This window comes from Penaeus monodon, chromosome 17, assembly GCF_015228065.2.
Source record: "Penaeus monodon isolate SGIC_2016 chromosome 17, NSTDA_Pmon_1, whole genome shotgun sequence".
In the NCBI taxonomy this organism is placed as follows: domain Eukaryota; kingdom Metazoa; phylum Arthropoda; class Malacostraca; order Decapoda; family Penaeidae; genus Penaeus; species Penaeus monodon.
The window spans coordinates 43,640,343-43,654,100 of record NC_051402.1 but is presented as its reverse complement, the minus strand read 5'-3'; the positions used below and the strand labels follow the sequence as shown (position 1 = coordinate 43,654,100).

General features: G+C 37.2%; 1 protein-coding gene across 3 annotated transcripts in view; it reads right to left on the bottom strand.

Annotated features, from left to right (window-relative positions):
* Positions 1 to 219: 219 nt before the first annotated feature.
* LOC119583782 (inner centromere protein-like) overlaps positions 220 to 13,758 on the bottom strand; it is a 14,336-nt gene continuing 797 nt past the window's right edge. For 2 of the 3 annotated variants that reach the window (XM_037932467.1, XM_037932468.1), the window contains exons 2-17: positions 11,351 to 11,431; positions 10,943 to 11,075; positions 10,461 to 10,573; positions 10,091 to 10,233; positions 8,038 to 9,618; positions 7,825 to 7,906; positions 7,625 to 7,675; positions 6,977 to 7,081; positions 5,768 to 5,836; positions 5,199 to 5,333; positions 4,730 to 4,977; positions 4,047 to 4,248; positions 3,489 to 3,634; positions 3,218 to 3,329; positions 2,332 to 2,596; positions 220 to 1,434 (exon numbers count right to left, since the gene is read on the bottom strand). In XM_037932467.1, the coding sequence (XP_037788395.1) occupies positions 1,241 to 1,434; positions 2,332 to 2,596; positions 3,218 to 3,329; positions 3,489 to 3,634; positions 4,047 to 4,248; positions 4,730 to 4,977; positions 5,199 to 5,333; positions 5,768 to 5,836; positions 6,977 to 7,081; positions 7,625 to 7,675; positions 7,825 to 7,906; positions 8,038 to 9,618; positions 10,091 to 10,233; positions 10,461 to 10,573; positions 10,943 to 11,075; positions 11,351 to 11,428 (3,657 nt within the window). In that variant the 5' untranslated portion in view covers positions 11,429 to 11,431 and the 3' untranslated portion in view covers positions 220 to 1,240. The remainder of the gene's footprint in view (positions 1,435 to 2,331; positions 2,597 to 3,217; positions 3,330 to 3,488; positions 3,635 to 4,046; positions 4,249 to 4,729; positions 4,978 to 5,198; positions 5,334 to 5,767; positions 5,837 to 6,976; positions 7,082 to 7,624; positions 7,676 to 7,824; positions 7,907 to 8,037; positions 9,619 to 10,090; positions 10,234 to 10,460; positions 10,574 to 10,942; positions 11,076 to 11,350; positions 11,432 to 13,758) is intronic. The other variant, XM_037932469.1, reaches the window with a different exon arrangement.

The window sequence follows — 13,758 nt, the reverse complement described above, 5'->3', positions numbered from 1 at the left end:
CCAATGAAAAAAAAAAGTGCTAAGCATCTGCTTGCATTTATAGTAATTATGTCTTGATAGGTTAGTTTTAAAAAAAGTCAATGAGATGGAAATCTTTTTCTTTTCTTTTTTTTTTACACTCAGTTTAAACTTTTTTTCTAATTAAATGAAAATTTACTTTGTGAAGACCATGATTTTTCTTCTATTTTCTTGACAATTCTGGGATAATAAAAATATGACAACACCTATTTATCTTTTATTTACACAGGCAACTACACACTTTCATGTGAAGGTGATACTATTTATTAGAATACAAAAATTCCTTTTGCTGAGACTGGATAACTTCAAAATTCACTTTAATAAATCAAAGTAAAAATAATGATAATGGTAAAGCTCTAAATAGAACACCTATTTCTTGTAAAACTACCATTAAGTGAAAAAAACAGACATGTAATGGTCATGTCTCTAAATGATGAAAAGGTGATGATGATGATTTTTGCCATGATAAATACTAAGAGGAAGATGATGAAAAGGGAAAAGGAGAGGGAGATAAAGAGGGAAAGGGAAAGAAAGAAGGACAAGAAAGATAAGAGTATGTAACTTATTCCAATACAGACAGAAAGGGGGAGAAAGAGAAAGACAGGAGTATGCAACTTATTTCAATACAGCACAGAGAAGATCAACAATATTATTTCATTCATCCCTCTTTTTTAAAGTTTCTTATTCTCATTCAGATCATGGTCAGAGCACAAACTCAAGATGACAGTCGTACTGTGATCAAGTCCCTATAGGAAATACATATTTACAGGTAATGACAGGTCTTGAAGTGATGTTGTCTTTCCCTCTTTTCTCCTTTACATAACACAACAATGGGCAAACATTTCCCTTTGCTTAAAAGTATGAAACCTGTGAAAGTCAGGAGAAGAGAGGACACACAAGTTATTTGGAAGAAAAAAAAAAAACAAAGTCTTTAATATGAATTAATTACCGACTGGCAATTGGTAATATGAATTTCAAATATCCTAAAATGAGTAAAAAGAGTGTGACTCCAGCTATTTCCTCTAAAGAAAATACATATAAACACTTGTCAATAATAATATTCATACATGCTATACACCATTTAATCAGATGTAAATAAAAATAAAATCAGGATATCTAAGCCTTCATTCGCATTCACATCAAACATTCACAGACAGAGAAAATGGAAAGTAGACACTATGATGAAAACCCTACATCTAATCAATAAAAATATTTAAATAAATCAATATGATTCAAACAGCTTTGACGGTGGGGTATTCCAAATGGCTGAGGATGTGCGCTTGAAGAATCTCCTGCGCTGGATGGAAAAGATTTGGCTGAGATCAGGCATGGTGAGAAGCTCCTCTGGGGGGAATATGCCATCCATTGCTGGTGGGTTGTACTCCTGGTTGATGAGAGACAGCTTCAGCTGAGATCCTGGAAGGAGAAATGCCAAAGTTGAATTTCAGGTGCTATTCCTATCCTGACTATGACAATTATTAGGAAGTGTGGAAGGAGAAATAGGATAATGGATAAGTGAGTCTATGAGTATGTTTGTGTATTTAAAGGGTAGTATCCTGTGAGCTGCACAATTAAGAAATTTGGAAGTCTGATAACCAACTATCTACAGCTAAAACTATATGTAACAAATGTCCAGCAAATGAGGTAGATCAGTTATTGGGCTAAAGGGTTATATTTACTCTTAACCCACTGCACCAATGATGAAATGTAGGTTCAAGTCATGCCCATTGAGTATAGTTTATTAATTGTGTATAAACATAGTTGGCCCTATAAGTGCTTAGTCACCAAGGAGTCAGTTATTAGTCCAATCATCTGTTTATCCTTCTTGATTTTCAGAAATATTCTTTTTTATCTGACATTGTTGTTAATATTGGTGGCAGAACTATCATCATCCAATTGTCAACAACAGTATGAAAATTACAGAAAGAAAAAATCTTTAAAAAAAAATTAAGGAAACAGAAAATCTGATAATGCATTTAAAAACAAATAGACACTGGAGAAAGTAAAAAAAAAGCAAAAAATACATATCCATAAAGAGACAACATATTGCAAGGCATCTTGACACCATACACAAGCATTTGTGTGGCCTGGGCTTACAAGTCACACACTCAATTAAGCCTAATGCCAAGATTTTTGGCCACCTGCAGGCAGTGATGCACCTGGATCCAATGTTTGTTTCATTAAAAGCTTTGATGAAATTATCATTCCCATCAAAAGGTGAGTTGGAACTAACATTCATGTATCAAAACCTATAGCCCATGCAATTAACCCATGTAAAATTTTCCTCATGCAAATTGTCGTCTAAGAACATACCTTGCGCCCATGGTGGAATCCTCTTCTTAGGAGCCGACTCATCATCCGTGGAGTCATCACTCTTAATGTCACCAATGTCATAGTTGTTGGCATTAGCAAGCTTCTTTGGTTTCTGCCTCTCAGGAGTCATGTCATAGCTATTTGAACGCCCAGAATTCCCTTGACTGCTTGCCTGGGTTTGGCCACTAGTCTTCGTAAAAGTGCTGTTGAGGTTGCTGCTGTTTTCTTTGTTGTCATTGGCATTGTAAGTGTCATTCAGTCCAGCCTAAAAAAAAGGTTTAATATGTTAATGTGACATACTGAAAAGATCTTACTCTTCTTAGCATTCTGTTTCATTCAAATCACTCACTCTTTGTCATCCTCCATCCTTCCATCTCCTATTACACCAAATGATAATGGTTAATGGTTTAACCCAATCTATACAGATGGCAAGAATACATGCCATGCCCACTGTAATACAAGTTTATTTATTCTATTTACACATAGATGGCTCTACTACAAGTGCTTAATCACCAAGGAGTCAGTTATTAATGCTACCAATATCACCTGTTTACCTTTTGGAAAGGGTCTCTTCTATTATTTCATTGTCTTAAAAGTTACCAAAATTTTAATAACAATTCATAAAATCAATAACAATAACAACAGTATTGATATCAATTATATTAAAAAGAAAAACACATTTTTCTGCCAATTCAAGGAATGGAGAAATCAGCATCAGTCACTAGGGCCTACTGTTTGACATGTGGAGCCATCTGTATGTAACAAAATTCACAAAAACCTACAGGGGACAGAACATAAATCTGTAGTGGTTGGGTTAAACAAATAAATGTGCAACATCTCAAAGGTCATATTGCATTCACAAAATTATAACAAAATGTTCATATACCTTTTTAACAGCAGCAGCCATTTTCAATTGAGCAATTCTCTCTGCTTCACGCAACCTGAGATTCTCCATCTCCTTGCGTTCCCTAAGAATACGTTCTGCTTCAGCAATTCGTCTAAGGAAACAAAACAATTGATTAGTTATTTGACACTGTAATAACACATACTCTGGAAATTTCAGGTCGAAATTCAACTGGATGTAATTACCAGTAAGTATCAGAATCTTAAACTATTCTGCATGCAAAGCACCACCCAACACAGATATCTAAACTAACCTCTTCTTCTCTTCTTCTTGTAAACGCTTCTGCTCAGCAAGATAAACACGTCTCTCTTCTTCAGCTTTCCTTGTCTCCTCCAATTTCCTCTCTTCTTCTATTCTCCTCTCTTCCTCTTGCTGACGCCTTCTCTCCTCCTCCTCCTGCTGAAATTTGAGATTACAAATCTGTTAGCCAATTTCTGTCACCCCCCTAATCTGGTATTATAAGACAGCATACATATAAGTCAAATCATAAATAAAAAACAGTCTATCTCTGAGTAAACAGTGGGAGGACTGGTATCCCTTTGAGTGGTTGGTCTTCTCAGATCCACCAGGCCAATAAGCTTAATTTTTAAGTACTGTTATCATGCTGCATCAAGGGATATTAGCTGCCAGTTATCACACAACATCCATATCAGAGTAGGACCTCAATGCCACACTCCATTCTCAACCAAATTCACCCCTATTACCAAAATACTGAATACAGGATCTAATGAACCCTCTTGCCAAGCCTGAAAGGGTTAAGGAATAAACCGCCCTGAATCAAAAGATCTGCGGAAACACATTTCATGCCTACCTGCTCTCTTATTTTGCGGTTCCTGGCCTCCTCTTCAGCACGTCTCTTGGCCAGGAGCTGCTGCTTCTTGCGCTGCTGCTCCTCCTTCAACCTCTCTTCTCGCAGCTTCCTGTCACGTTCTTGCTGCTCCTTGGCTTCAACGGCCTTTCTCTCCTTCTCCTCTCTTGCTTCCTGTACACGGCGCATTCTCTCTTCATTACGTCTGTTGACAAGGCAGGAACCAACAATAAATACTTTGCCACCATCGCATGTCTTGAACATTTCTTTATGTAGTAATGGACTTTTTTCCTATCTACAAGTTAAGTAATAATAAAAAATGGTGATGATACAACTACTACTTCTACTACTACTAATAATAATAATTATGACTGATGATGGCAATAACAACAACAACAACAACAATAATAATAATAATAATGGCAACAAAAACAAGAATAATAATTATTAATTATTATTATCAACAAATTACTAATGAAAGAAAAAAGTACAAATAAATAACAAGAATAATAACAAATATTATAATAATAATAATGATAATGATACTAATACTAACTCTAATAATAATGAGAAAAAAAAAAAAAAACACACACACACACACCACCCTCATCAACTAAAGACAACGAAAGACCAACAACAACTATAAAACGATAATGACAACAATAGGAGAAGGAGCCGCAACGCACCTCTTCTGGTCCTCGGCCTTGGATTTCAAGAGCTCCTCCTTCTTTCTCCTGGATTCCTCCTCCCTCTCTCTCTTCCTCAAAAGTTCCATCTGCTTCTTCTCTTCCATCTCCTCGCGTGATGGCTTGGAGGGCGCCACCTTGATGAAGGTTGACACGCTGGCGATGTTCTTGATGCGCTTGGCCTCATTTGGCGTGCCTGAGGTCATGATGGCCCTCGTGCGGTTGCCCTCGGTCGGGGTCCACACCTTCTGCAATGGGGCAAAGGAGGTCAGATATGGTGCCATGTGGTGGTAAGGATGATAAGTGCATCATTAATAATAGTGTGATGGTTTAGTCACTGTATTTGTGATGGCAAGCATGAAAACAGGAAATCAAGTGCAAGAGTTATCTCACATAAATTGAAAGAGATGTCAGAAAAGTAATTAAAAGCAACTAGAAGGTTCATTTCTAGCACTGGAAATAACCTTACCTTCTGAACCTTTGCATATTCATTTGATGAAGCTAGCACAGGCCTAATTCTAGAGAATGTTTTGGGGGTTACTCTGCCCGAGCTTCCATAATTCGAGTTGCCACTGTATACACTTCCTGTTTTGGGTCGGATAACCTGCCAAAGGGTGGAAAGATATCAATGAATAAAAAATAGAGCAAAGAAAACACTAAAGCAAATCAATAATCACAAACAAAATTTGATAACCTGTCATGGAAAAAAATGGGAGTAGCAAAATACTCTATTAGTAACTCAGCAAAGAAATAAGCAGTGGCTTTACAAAATGTGACACCCAAGCTCACTGCCCCCCCAACCCTTAGAAAAACACTTTCCCATATTCTTACATATGCTTTTCATATCTATAGCAATACAAGAGAGATTAAAGGATTAGTCAAAGACAGTATGGCACTTATTCAATTTTGTGTTTATGGCAATCCAGTTGTGGTGGGGTAAAAGAACACAACTCATAAAATAAATTCATTCTTGCATCTGCAGTAACACAAGATAAGGTAAGAAAAATGAAGAAAAGAAAAGAAAAGAAAAAAACTCACCTTCTCAGGAGGGCAGTGTGGTGAGGGCGTCCGGGCGGGGTTTATTCTTGGCCCTCTGGAGTCTGGCGTCTGGGGGCAAAGGATGCTTTCTTAGTGATGCTCATAAATGAAAGAAGTAAAAGTAGTGAAAACTAGTGCAAACTCCAGTACCAAATGGACCATGTGAAGAATCTAGAATGAATCTAAAAAAGGAAATGCATCAATGATAAAGCTATATACAGATAAAGAAGAAGAAGAAGAAGAAGAAGAAATAGAAGAAGTAATAAAAGTAGAAGTAGAGAAAGTAGAAGTAAAAGTAGAAGTAGAATCAGAAGTAGAAACATTAGGAGAATTAGAATTAGAAGTAGAGAAAGAAGAATAGAAGAATTAGAGGTAGAAGAAGAAACAGAAGAAGAGAAGAAGAACAGCAGAAGAAAAGATGATGATGAAGTACTGGGATAAATTATACAAATTGATGCAAAATAAACATATATAATTAATTCAGTAAGGTTATCTAATTATATCTAAACTCTGGTTAGTTTTGACAATTTTATGACGAACTGCTAAAAATCGAGGTCTTGCACCCACACTAACTAAATACTACTGATAGAAAAAAAAAAAAAGGTCTGTGACAGATCCGTTTCCTATGATTAATTTTCTTTTTGCATTAATCTACATCCAGTCCTAAGAGACTCACATGACACTATTTTAGGCATTAAATACAATAAAACTACTTGACACCAAACTGATCTTTGTATATTGTATTCATGCAATCCCCTCACAGCATTAAACCCTCAACAAGACCTGTGTTACAGGTTATACACCGATTCTAAATAACCTGATGTGTAGTATATGGTATGTATTATAGCATAAACATTTATTTTTTATTTATTTATATATTTATTAGTATGATCATTTAAATTTTTATCATTATCTTTTATTTTTATTTTATTATTTTTATTTTTATTTTATTTTATTTTATTTATTATTATATATATATATTTTTTTTTTTTTTTTTTTTTTTTTTTTTTTTTTGGGGGGGGGGGGGCATTAACTACCTCTCAAAAGAAATTCATATACTTCCAGGACATACCTACATAACAGACCCCTACTATGATACTACTACAAGTCTCTATCACATATAATAGGTTTTGCTGTCTTTCTTTCCATCTATGCACCACAACTTGCTACATCCCTTTGTTAGTCACTATCCCTTTAGTAATGTCACACCTCATCATCCTCTTGGATTTTTTTCTTTCTTAGATCAGCCGCCCTCACTATTTCTTTGGCACGCTTGAGGCTCTTACGAGCAGCACTTTTGGTAGCACTCTCTCGCTGTTGGCATAATATGTTCAGGGATGAGAACTAGCACTGTGACTCTCCCCTACTATGCTGTCCCTTCTTGGTACTTCTTTTCAGAATGACTTGAGAAACTCAGCAGTACCACAGACAATAATCAAGAGCCAGTAAGGATTAACCCATGCCATCCAGCAGCAACGGGTTAAGACTCTACTTATTATGCTCTTGTATAAGTTTCTTTGGCATGTAATGGGTAGTTTTTGAGTAAAAATACTTCTAAATCAAATATCATGTCTAATAAACAGAGAGGAGAGAATTTTTTTTTCAATTGTCCTCCATATTTATACATGATACATTTTGTATACAACTGACAACAGTTTAACAGGCCATAGCACACAAAAGAGGAGTTTCTACTGCTTTTTACTTCTGTCTAACCGTATTCATAATAAAGTGTCAAGAGTTATTTCATGGCTAAAAATTTGTCATCTTAGGTATAAATCCCAGAAAAATACCTTATGTACCTCTTAACAATATTTTTTGTCTTAAAAATCCCCAGACTGAGATAGATAAAAAACTTACCCTGCCATTTCCATGAGAATGACGAGTCACTCGCACTGGTGTGGCTACGACCTGAAAAAAAAAAGGCCTTATGTTAGACTTATAGTTACATTGCATCTGATACTTGATGCTACATGTAGGTTATTAACATATTCACATTATTTTTGTCACTTCTGAGGTGATTGATAAGAGCACAACAAAAACTATCAATGCAAACATACCTCCTCTGTTTCATTAAGGGTTTCCCCAACATAATTCTGGTAAGCAGTTGCCATGTCTCGCACAGAAGCTGCTGTTTTTTTGCTGCAAAAATATCAAAGTTATAAAATCCAGAAGGAGGAAACAGAGTGAGGAAAGAGAGAATAAAAGGAGTGATAATCAAATTTCTTCATATCTGAATGTACTGAGGAAAAAACCCAGAAAGCCTACAGTACCTGGCAAAAGGTCGAGGCGAGTATTTCACAGGACTTCTGGCATGAGGCTCAACCTGCTGTAGTCGCATACCCTTTGGTGTTCCACTTTCAGACTTTGGAGTGCAGCACCCTCTGGTGAAATTTGCCTTCCCTGGAGTTCCAGTAGGATTGCTCTTGGCAGGAGACACTCCTTTCTTGACAGTGGCATTCTTGGGGCTTGCACACATGTTGGGCAGCTGCCTCACCTTGGAGCGAGTCACCCTCTGGCCTTGCCCTCCAAGAGCACGAGCATTTGGCTTCTCATTTACAACAGAGCTAGTTGACTTTGCTGAAGCGAAGGAAGCAGTTGAGCCAGAAGATTTCACTGAAGCCTCTGAAGAAACGGACTCCACTGAGTGATCACGTTTTGAGGCCTTTGGAGCCTGGTCTCCCTTAACAAAAGTAGCATTCTGAACCTCTTCTTCTTCAGAGTCTGACAGTGTGAGTACCAAACTTTTATTCTCAGGTGCTGGGACTTCATTCTCACCCTCCTCAACCTTCCTGCGCTTTGTCCTTGTAGTTCTGCTCTGTTGTTTAAGTGGGGACTCATTCGCCTGGCGCTTCTTTGTTCTGGTAGACCTCGGCTTTGGAGAGTCTGCTAATTCTTTCTCCTCCCTCTCATCTTCGGTCTGTTTTGGCTTAGTCTGAATGATGTGTTTAGCCAATTCTCCCTTATTCTTGCTGACTGGACTGGGAACAGGCACCTCCTCCTCGGTAGATGAATGGTTTTCTAAAGTTTCCTTGTCGCTCTCTGATGCCATGGGCTCCCTGGCTCTAGTTTTGGTGCGTGTTGTTCTCTGCTTCGGCATCTCCTTTGGTGGCAGCATCTGGACATTGGCTTCATCTGAACTGCTACCTACCGGGACCTCCTTCTTCTGTTTGGTTCGGGTGGAACGAGGTTTTGGTACAGGGTATTGGGGAACATTTGAATTGGATGTTGTAAGGCTTCCTTCACTTTCTTCAGATGTTGATGGCAATTGCAATGCCTTCTGCTTTGTGCGAGTTGAACGAGCCTTGGGAGCAGGAGCTGGCTCTGCATGACCCTTGGACGTGGTAGCTGAATCTTCTTCAGCTGTATTTTTGCTTTTTGTGGTTACAACACTGGATACCATGCAATCAGGGACATCCTGAACAGATGGTTTATCATCTGTAATGTCAACTTCCATGCTCTCAAATACATCCTCATGCTTATCACCATTTTTGTCGTCTAGTCTATTATCCTCCTCGCTTTTGTTTTCCTCGCTATCCTCAAGCCTGAGGTCATACTGTGTGCACTCTGGTGCATTCAAATCCTTCTCTGTTTCACTTTCACTTCCTGATAAATTCAACTGTAAGTTCACTTCAGCTTTGCCTCCTTCTTCCCATTTTAATCTAACATCAGAACCACTTTTCTTGGAGCTACTATGCTTATGGGTCTCTTTCGGGCTATCAGATGGTGGTGTCTCACTTTTGGCAATATCTGCTTTGGATTCAGTAACAGGTGTAACTTCCACCTTGGCCTGGCTCTTCTGTTCAGCCCTGACTGGGATAGATGGGACCTCTGGTGTTTCATGTGTCCGAGAGCTGTACAAAAATAATGTTATATTTTTAGTTTTTTTTTATCTCCATCTACAATAAAGACTTATTGTATATTATAATGTTTTAGAACCTAAACACTCATCATAGGAAACCACAATTGAACAATTATACTTAATTACATGGATAATCCACTTCATTAACATCAACTGTCATAAAATAAGATGGAATTATCTGAATACACCACAGAGAAATGCTCTTGCATTCTATCACAAATCCTCATCAAATCACTGATATGAGAAAGACCTATTAAAAAGGCTTTATTAAAATACTATTCTACTGTGAAGATTACAAAAAAGTACATTAACAGAAGAGAGGGAAACTGTAAACAACCATTTCTATAATAAGTCATATTCTATATACACAAATTTCACTGCATTTATGGAGAGTTACATCAGGAACCATTTAGCCTGTAAGCCTTCCCATGAGATGTGACCCTCATGAAAGATATCCAACATACCTCCACTTCTTTTCAGCTGAATTTGCACGCTCATTTGAAGAGGGTGTGGCCTTATTCTTTCTGAGGTCCTCTGGTGTCGAGGGACGTCTTAGTTTCAACTTGATCGACTGCTGTACAAATTGCCTGGTCTTTGACTGTGCCACCTGCAAGACAAATTTCAACATTTTATGAACTTACGCTTTCACTTCCCAATAGTCCACTAACCCTGACAGAAGACCATGAAATCATGACACATAGCCACAGTATTTTTCAACTCATTAATGACCAACTACAACCAACAAAAAATGTGTCAACTATTGTACAAATGGAAAAAAAATTGACAAGTGTGCAAATCATAAAACTAATTAAAATGCTTGCATTTTCAACATACCCTTGCAGCTGCCCTTCCCCTTCTAGCAGGAGCTTCTGCTGGAGTTGTGGCATTATCCTTACTATTGGCATCTTCAGTAGATACCCTTTTTGATGGCGGAGATTCTGAAATATCTTTCCAAAGAGAAAGAGAGAAGGAGAGTTAGTGTACTCATGAGGAACCATAATCACTTACTAAAATATGCTAATAGTTCACACTGGCACATAACCTAAGAGGATATGGATATGGATTCTCCACCTCCCTTAGGAGGTACATTTATTGATTCATTTCATGAGAACCTACACACATTTGTTAACTTGAAATTCTGATCACAAATTATAAAATACTGTAAGACTTATAGAATAATTATAATAATAATAATAATAAGTAATAATGATAGTAATAACATCGGCATACATGCACACACCCTCCCACCCACGCACACACACACATACATACACACACACACACTATGGAAAAAAGCATATGTAGAACAGACTTACCTGTTAACGTTGGCTGAGGTGCCCTTTTCTTGGTCTTTCTTACCCCCGGTGTTTTTGGCAAGAGAGAGGGATCACTTGTGGCAAATGTTTCACAAGCTGCTGACACAACCTCCTCAAGCCATGTAAAGTGCTCCTGGAACAAGAATGTTACGTAAGGCATAAAGAGGCATTTAAACATTAACTCACATCAACTGTAGATTACAACAACTAAATCTTTTAAAAACTCCAATACAGCTATAACAGTATCACAAATCCATGATTACAAAGTCATGATCAGTACTTATGACATGTTACACCTGCCAATAACAAGCTCTCCATGACACTTTGATTTCTGGTTTAACTGTCTTTCATAATGTCCATAACACTTCATAAGTATCATAATAACAAAACAGAATGAGCCATACTTACTTCGAAATCATTACAGCCCTCATTGTACTTCTCCTGGGCACGGAGATAGAGACTGTATAATGAATCTGTGACCACCATCTCCTATGGGGGGGGGGGGGGGAAGGAAAACATATTAATCACTCAGACCATCTTTAAATTCCTTCCACAACACAAACAGTATCATTGAAATCCACAATAATACCAGTGGTCCACAATTTCCTTTATGGCTGTAATGTAAGCACACTTTAATGAATGGATGACAAAAGAAATAGATATACAGATAGATAGATGGACAGAAAGAGACAGCTAGATATAGAGATAAATATATAAAGCAAGCTAAACAGATGGATAGATGGACAGACAGAGACTAGATATAGAGATAAATATATGAAGCAAGCTAAATTGATGGATAGACAGAAAAATATATAAGAGATATAACAGACAGGCATTAGCAAATAGTCAATATATTCTAATACTGGGCATAAAACAGACCTCCTTTCTGCCTAACATTCTTAAGAAAAGAAAAACTGATTTCATGGCACTATTCCCTTCACTTCACCTTACTGAACGTTGATACAAGCAATTCTTTACAGACGGAGAAAAGAAAGGAAAAGAGGGGGAAACAAGCAAATTTGGTAATAGAAGGCAAATGATTTTTTTTGCTTTTATTATACCAAATGTGTTCTACTGTGAATTCAAATACCCAAATGCTTTTTGGAGTCTGGTTCGATTGTCTCTCCTACCACATATAATTTTTCATCATATAAAATAATTTACTGGTATCAGAATGTTAAAGACACTTTCATATAGTATAGGGGAAACAGTATATTGAATTATTTTTGTTGTTACAAAATGATCTCAAATTGGAGATTAAATTTAATTCATTAAAAAAAAAAAAAAAAATTATATATATATATATATATATATATATATATATATATATATATATAAAATCATGAACATAACCATCTATATGGTTCGTAGACCTACCAAACTATTTATCATCAAATAAGGAACTCTATCCTGCTAGAATGGACATAGTGGAAATTTGTTAGCCTTAGCCAGAATATTGAAGATATGCAGGGTATGATCATTATTTGAGTTGATCTGTTACTTACCACTCTCACTATTCAATAAATTTGAATCTATAACCAAATTAAGTACCCTCTCCAAATCCATTTATGACTTGCTGCAAACTATAATGCTAGGCCTACAGTCTTCAGTTCAAACAATCGGCACGGAGTAAAGCAATCACAACAGCTACCACACACCTCCAGCAAAGGCCAACAAACCACCACATATTTTTGCATGATGTAGCCTGGACTTGTTCATTCTCTGATGATGAGTTGCTATGGAAGTACTCCAGGTCACTCTTACCAGAATATACATGGCAAAGTTTGTGGAGAATAGGCTGGCGTCTTGTATACATTTACTGAAGAAGGCCTAAATCCACTGCACTGACATTTCCATGTACTGTTTACCTTGTACCAAAAGTATGACCAACTTGCAACTTTAGTAATTTTTCAGAATACCTTCATACAACTGACTGCAATGATTTTGGTATGGACCCCAGGTCACTCTTACCAGAATATACATGGCAAAGTTTGTGGAGAATAGGCTGGCGTCTTGTATACATTTACTGAAGAAGGCCTAAATCCACTGCACTGACATTTCCATGTACTGTTTACCTTGTGCCAAAAGTATGACCAACTTGCAACTATAGTAATTTTTCAGAATACCTTCATACAACTGACTGCAATGATTTTAGTATGGATGGATTCCCCTCTCTCTCTATTAACCAAAAATATATCAAAATTAGTGACAAACTCGGCTCCAATAGCAGGGAAGGCATGAACAGTACCAGGGAAACTGCAGGGTACAGTATGAATTGAATACAGCATATATGTAACTTCAGTAACTATAATACACATTGAATAAGTTACTGAAATGTATAATGCAACACACTGGGGGAGGGGAGTCATGCCACAACCCCTGGATGACAAAGAATCCACCACATATGTATGGCTGGAGAACATGAAAGAATCACCCTCCAAGCTCAGTGGCATCCATACACATTGCTGTGTCCACCTTGCATGTGGGTCTTACGCTCTATCCTGCCATGAACATGTGGAGGATTCTTCATATTCCTAGGTGGGGGTTGAGGGCAGTATGGGGGGAGGGGCTGCAGGGGTAGACAGCCCCTGCATTTAGCATTATAGAGATATAATCTTCATTATGTTATAATACTGATAGTTTACCCAACAATTCTCTTAATACCTTTCATGGCCTCCCCTGCTTCGAGGGGTTTTATATAAATGTACTAGAGGACGAGAGAAATACATTGATACCGAAATCGCAAGTTTTGCAGTTATTTTGAAAAATTACCGAAACCTTCTCTTAAATATGTAATGACACCTGTCTTAAAACTA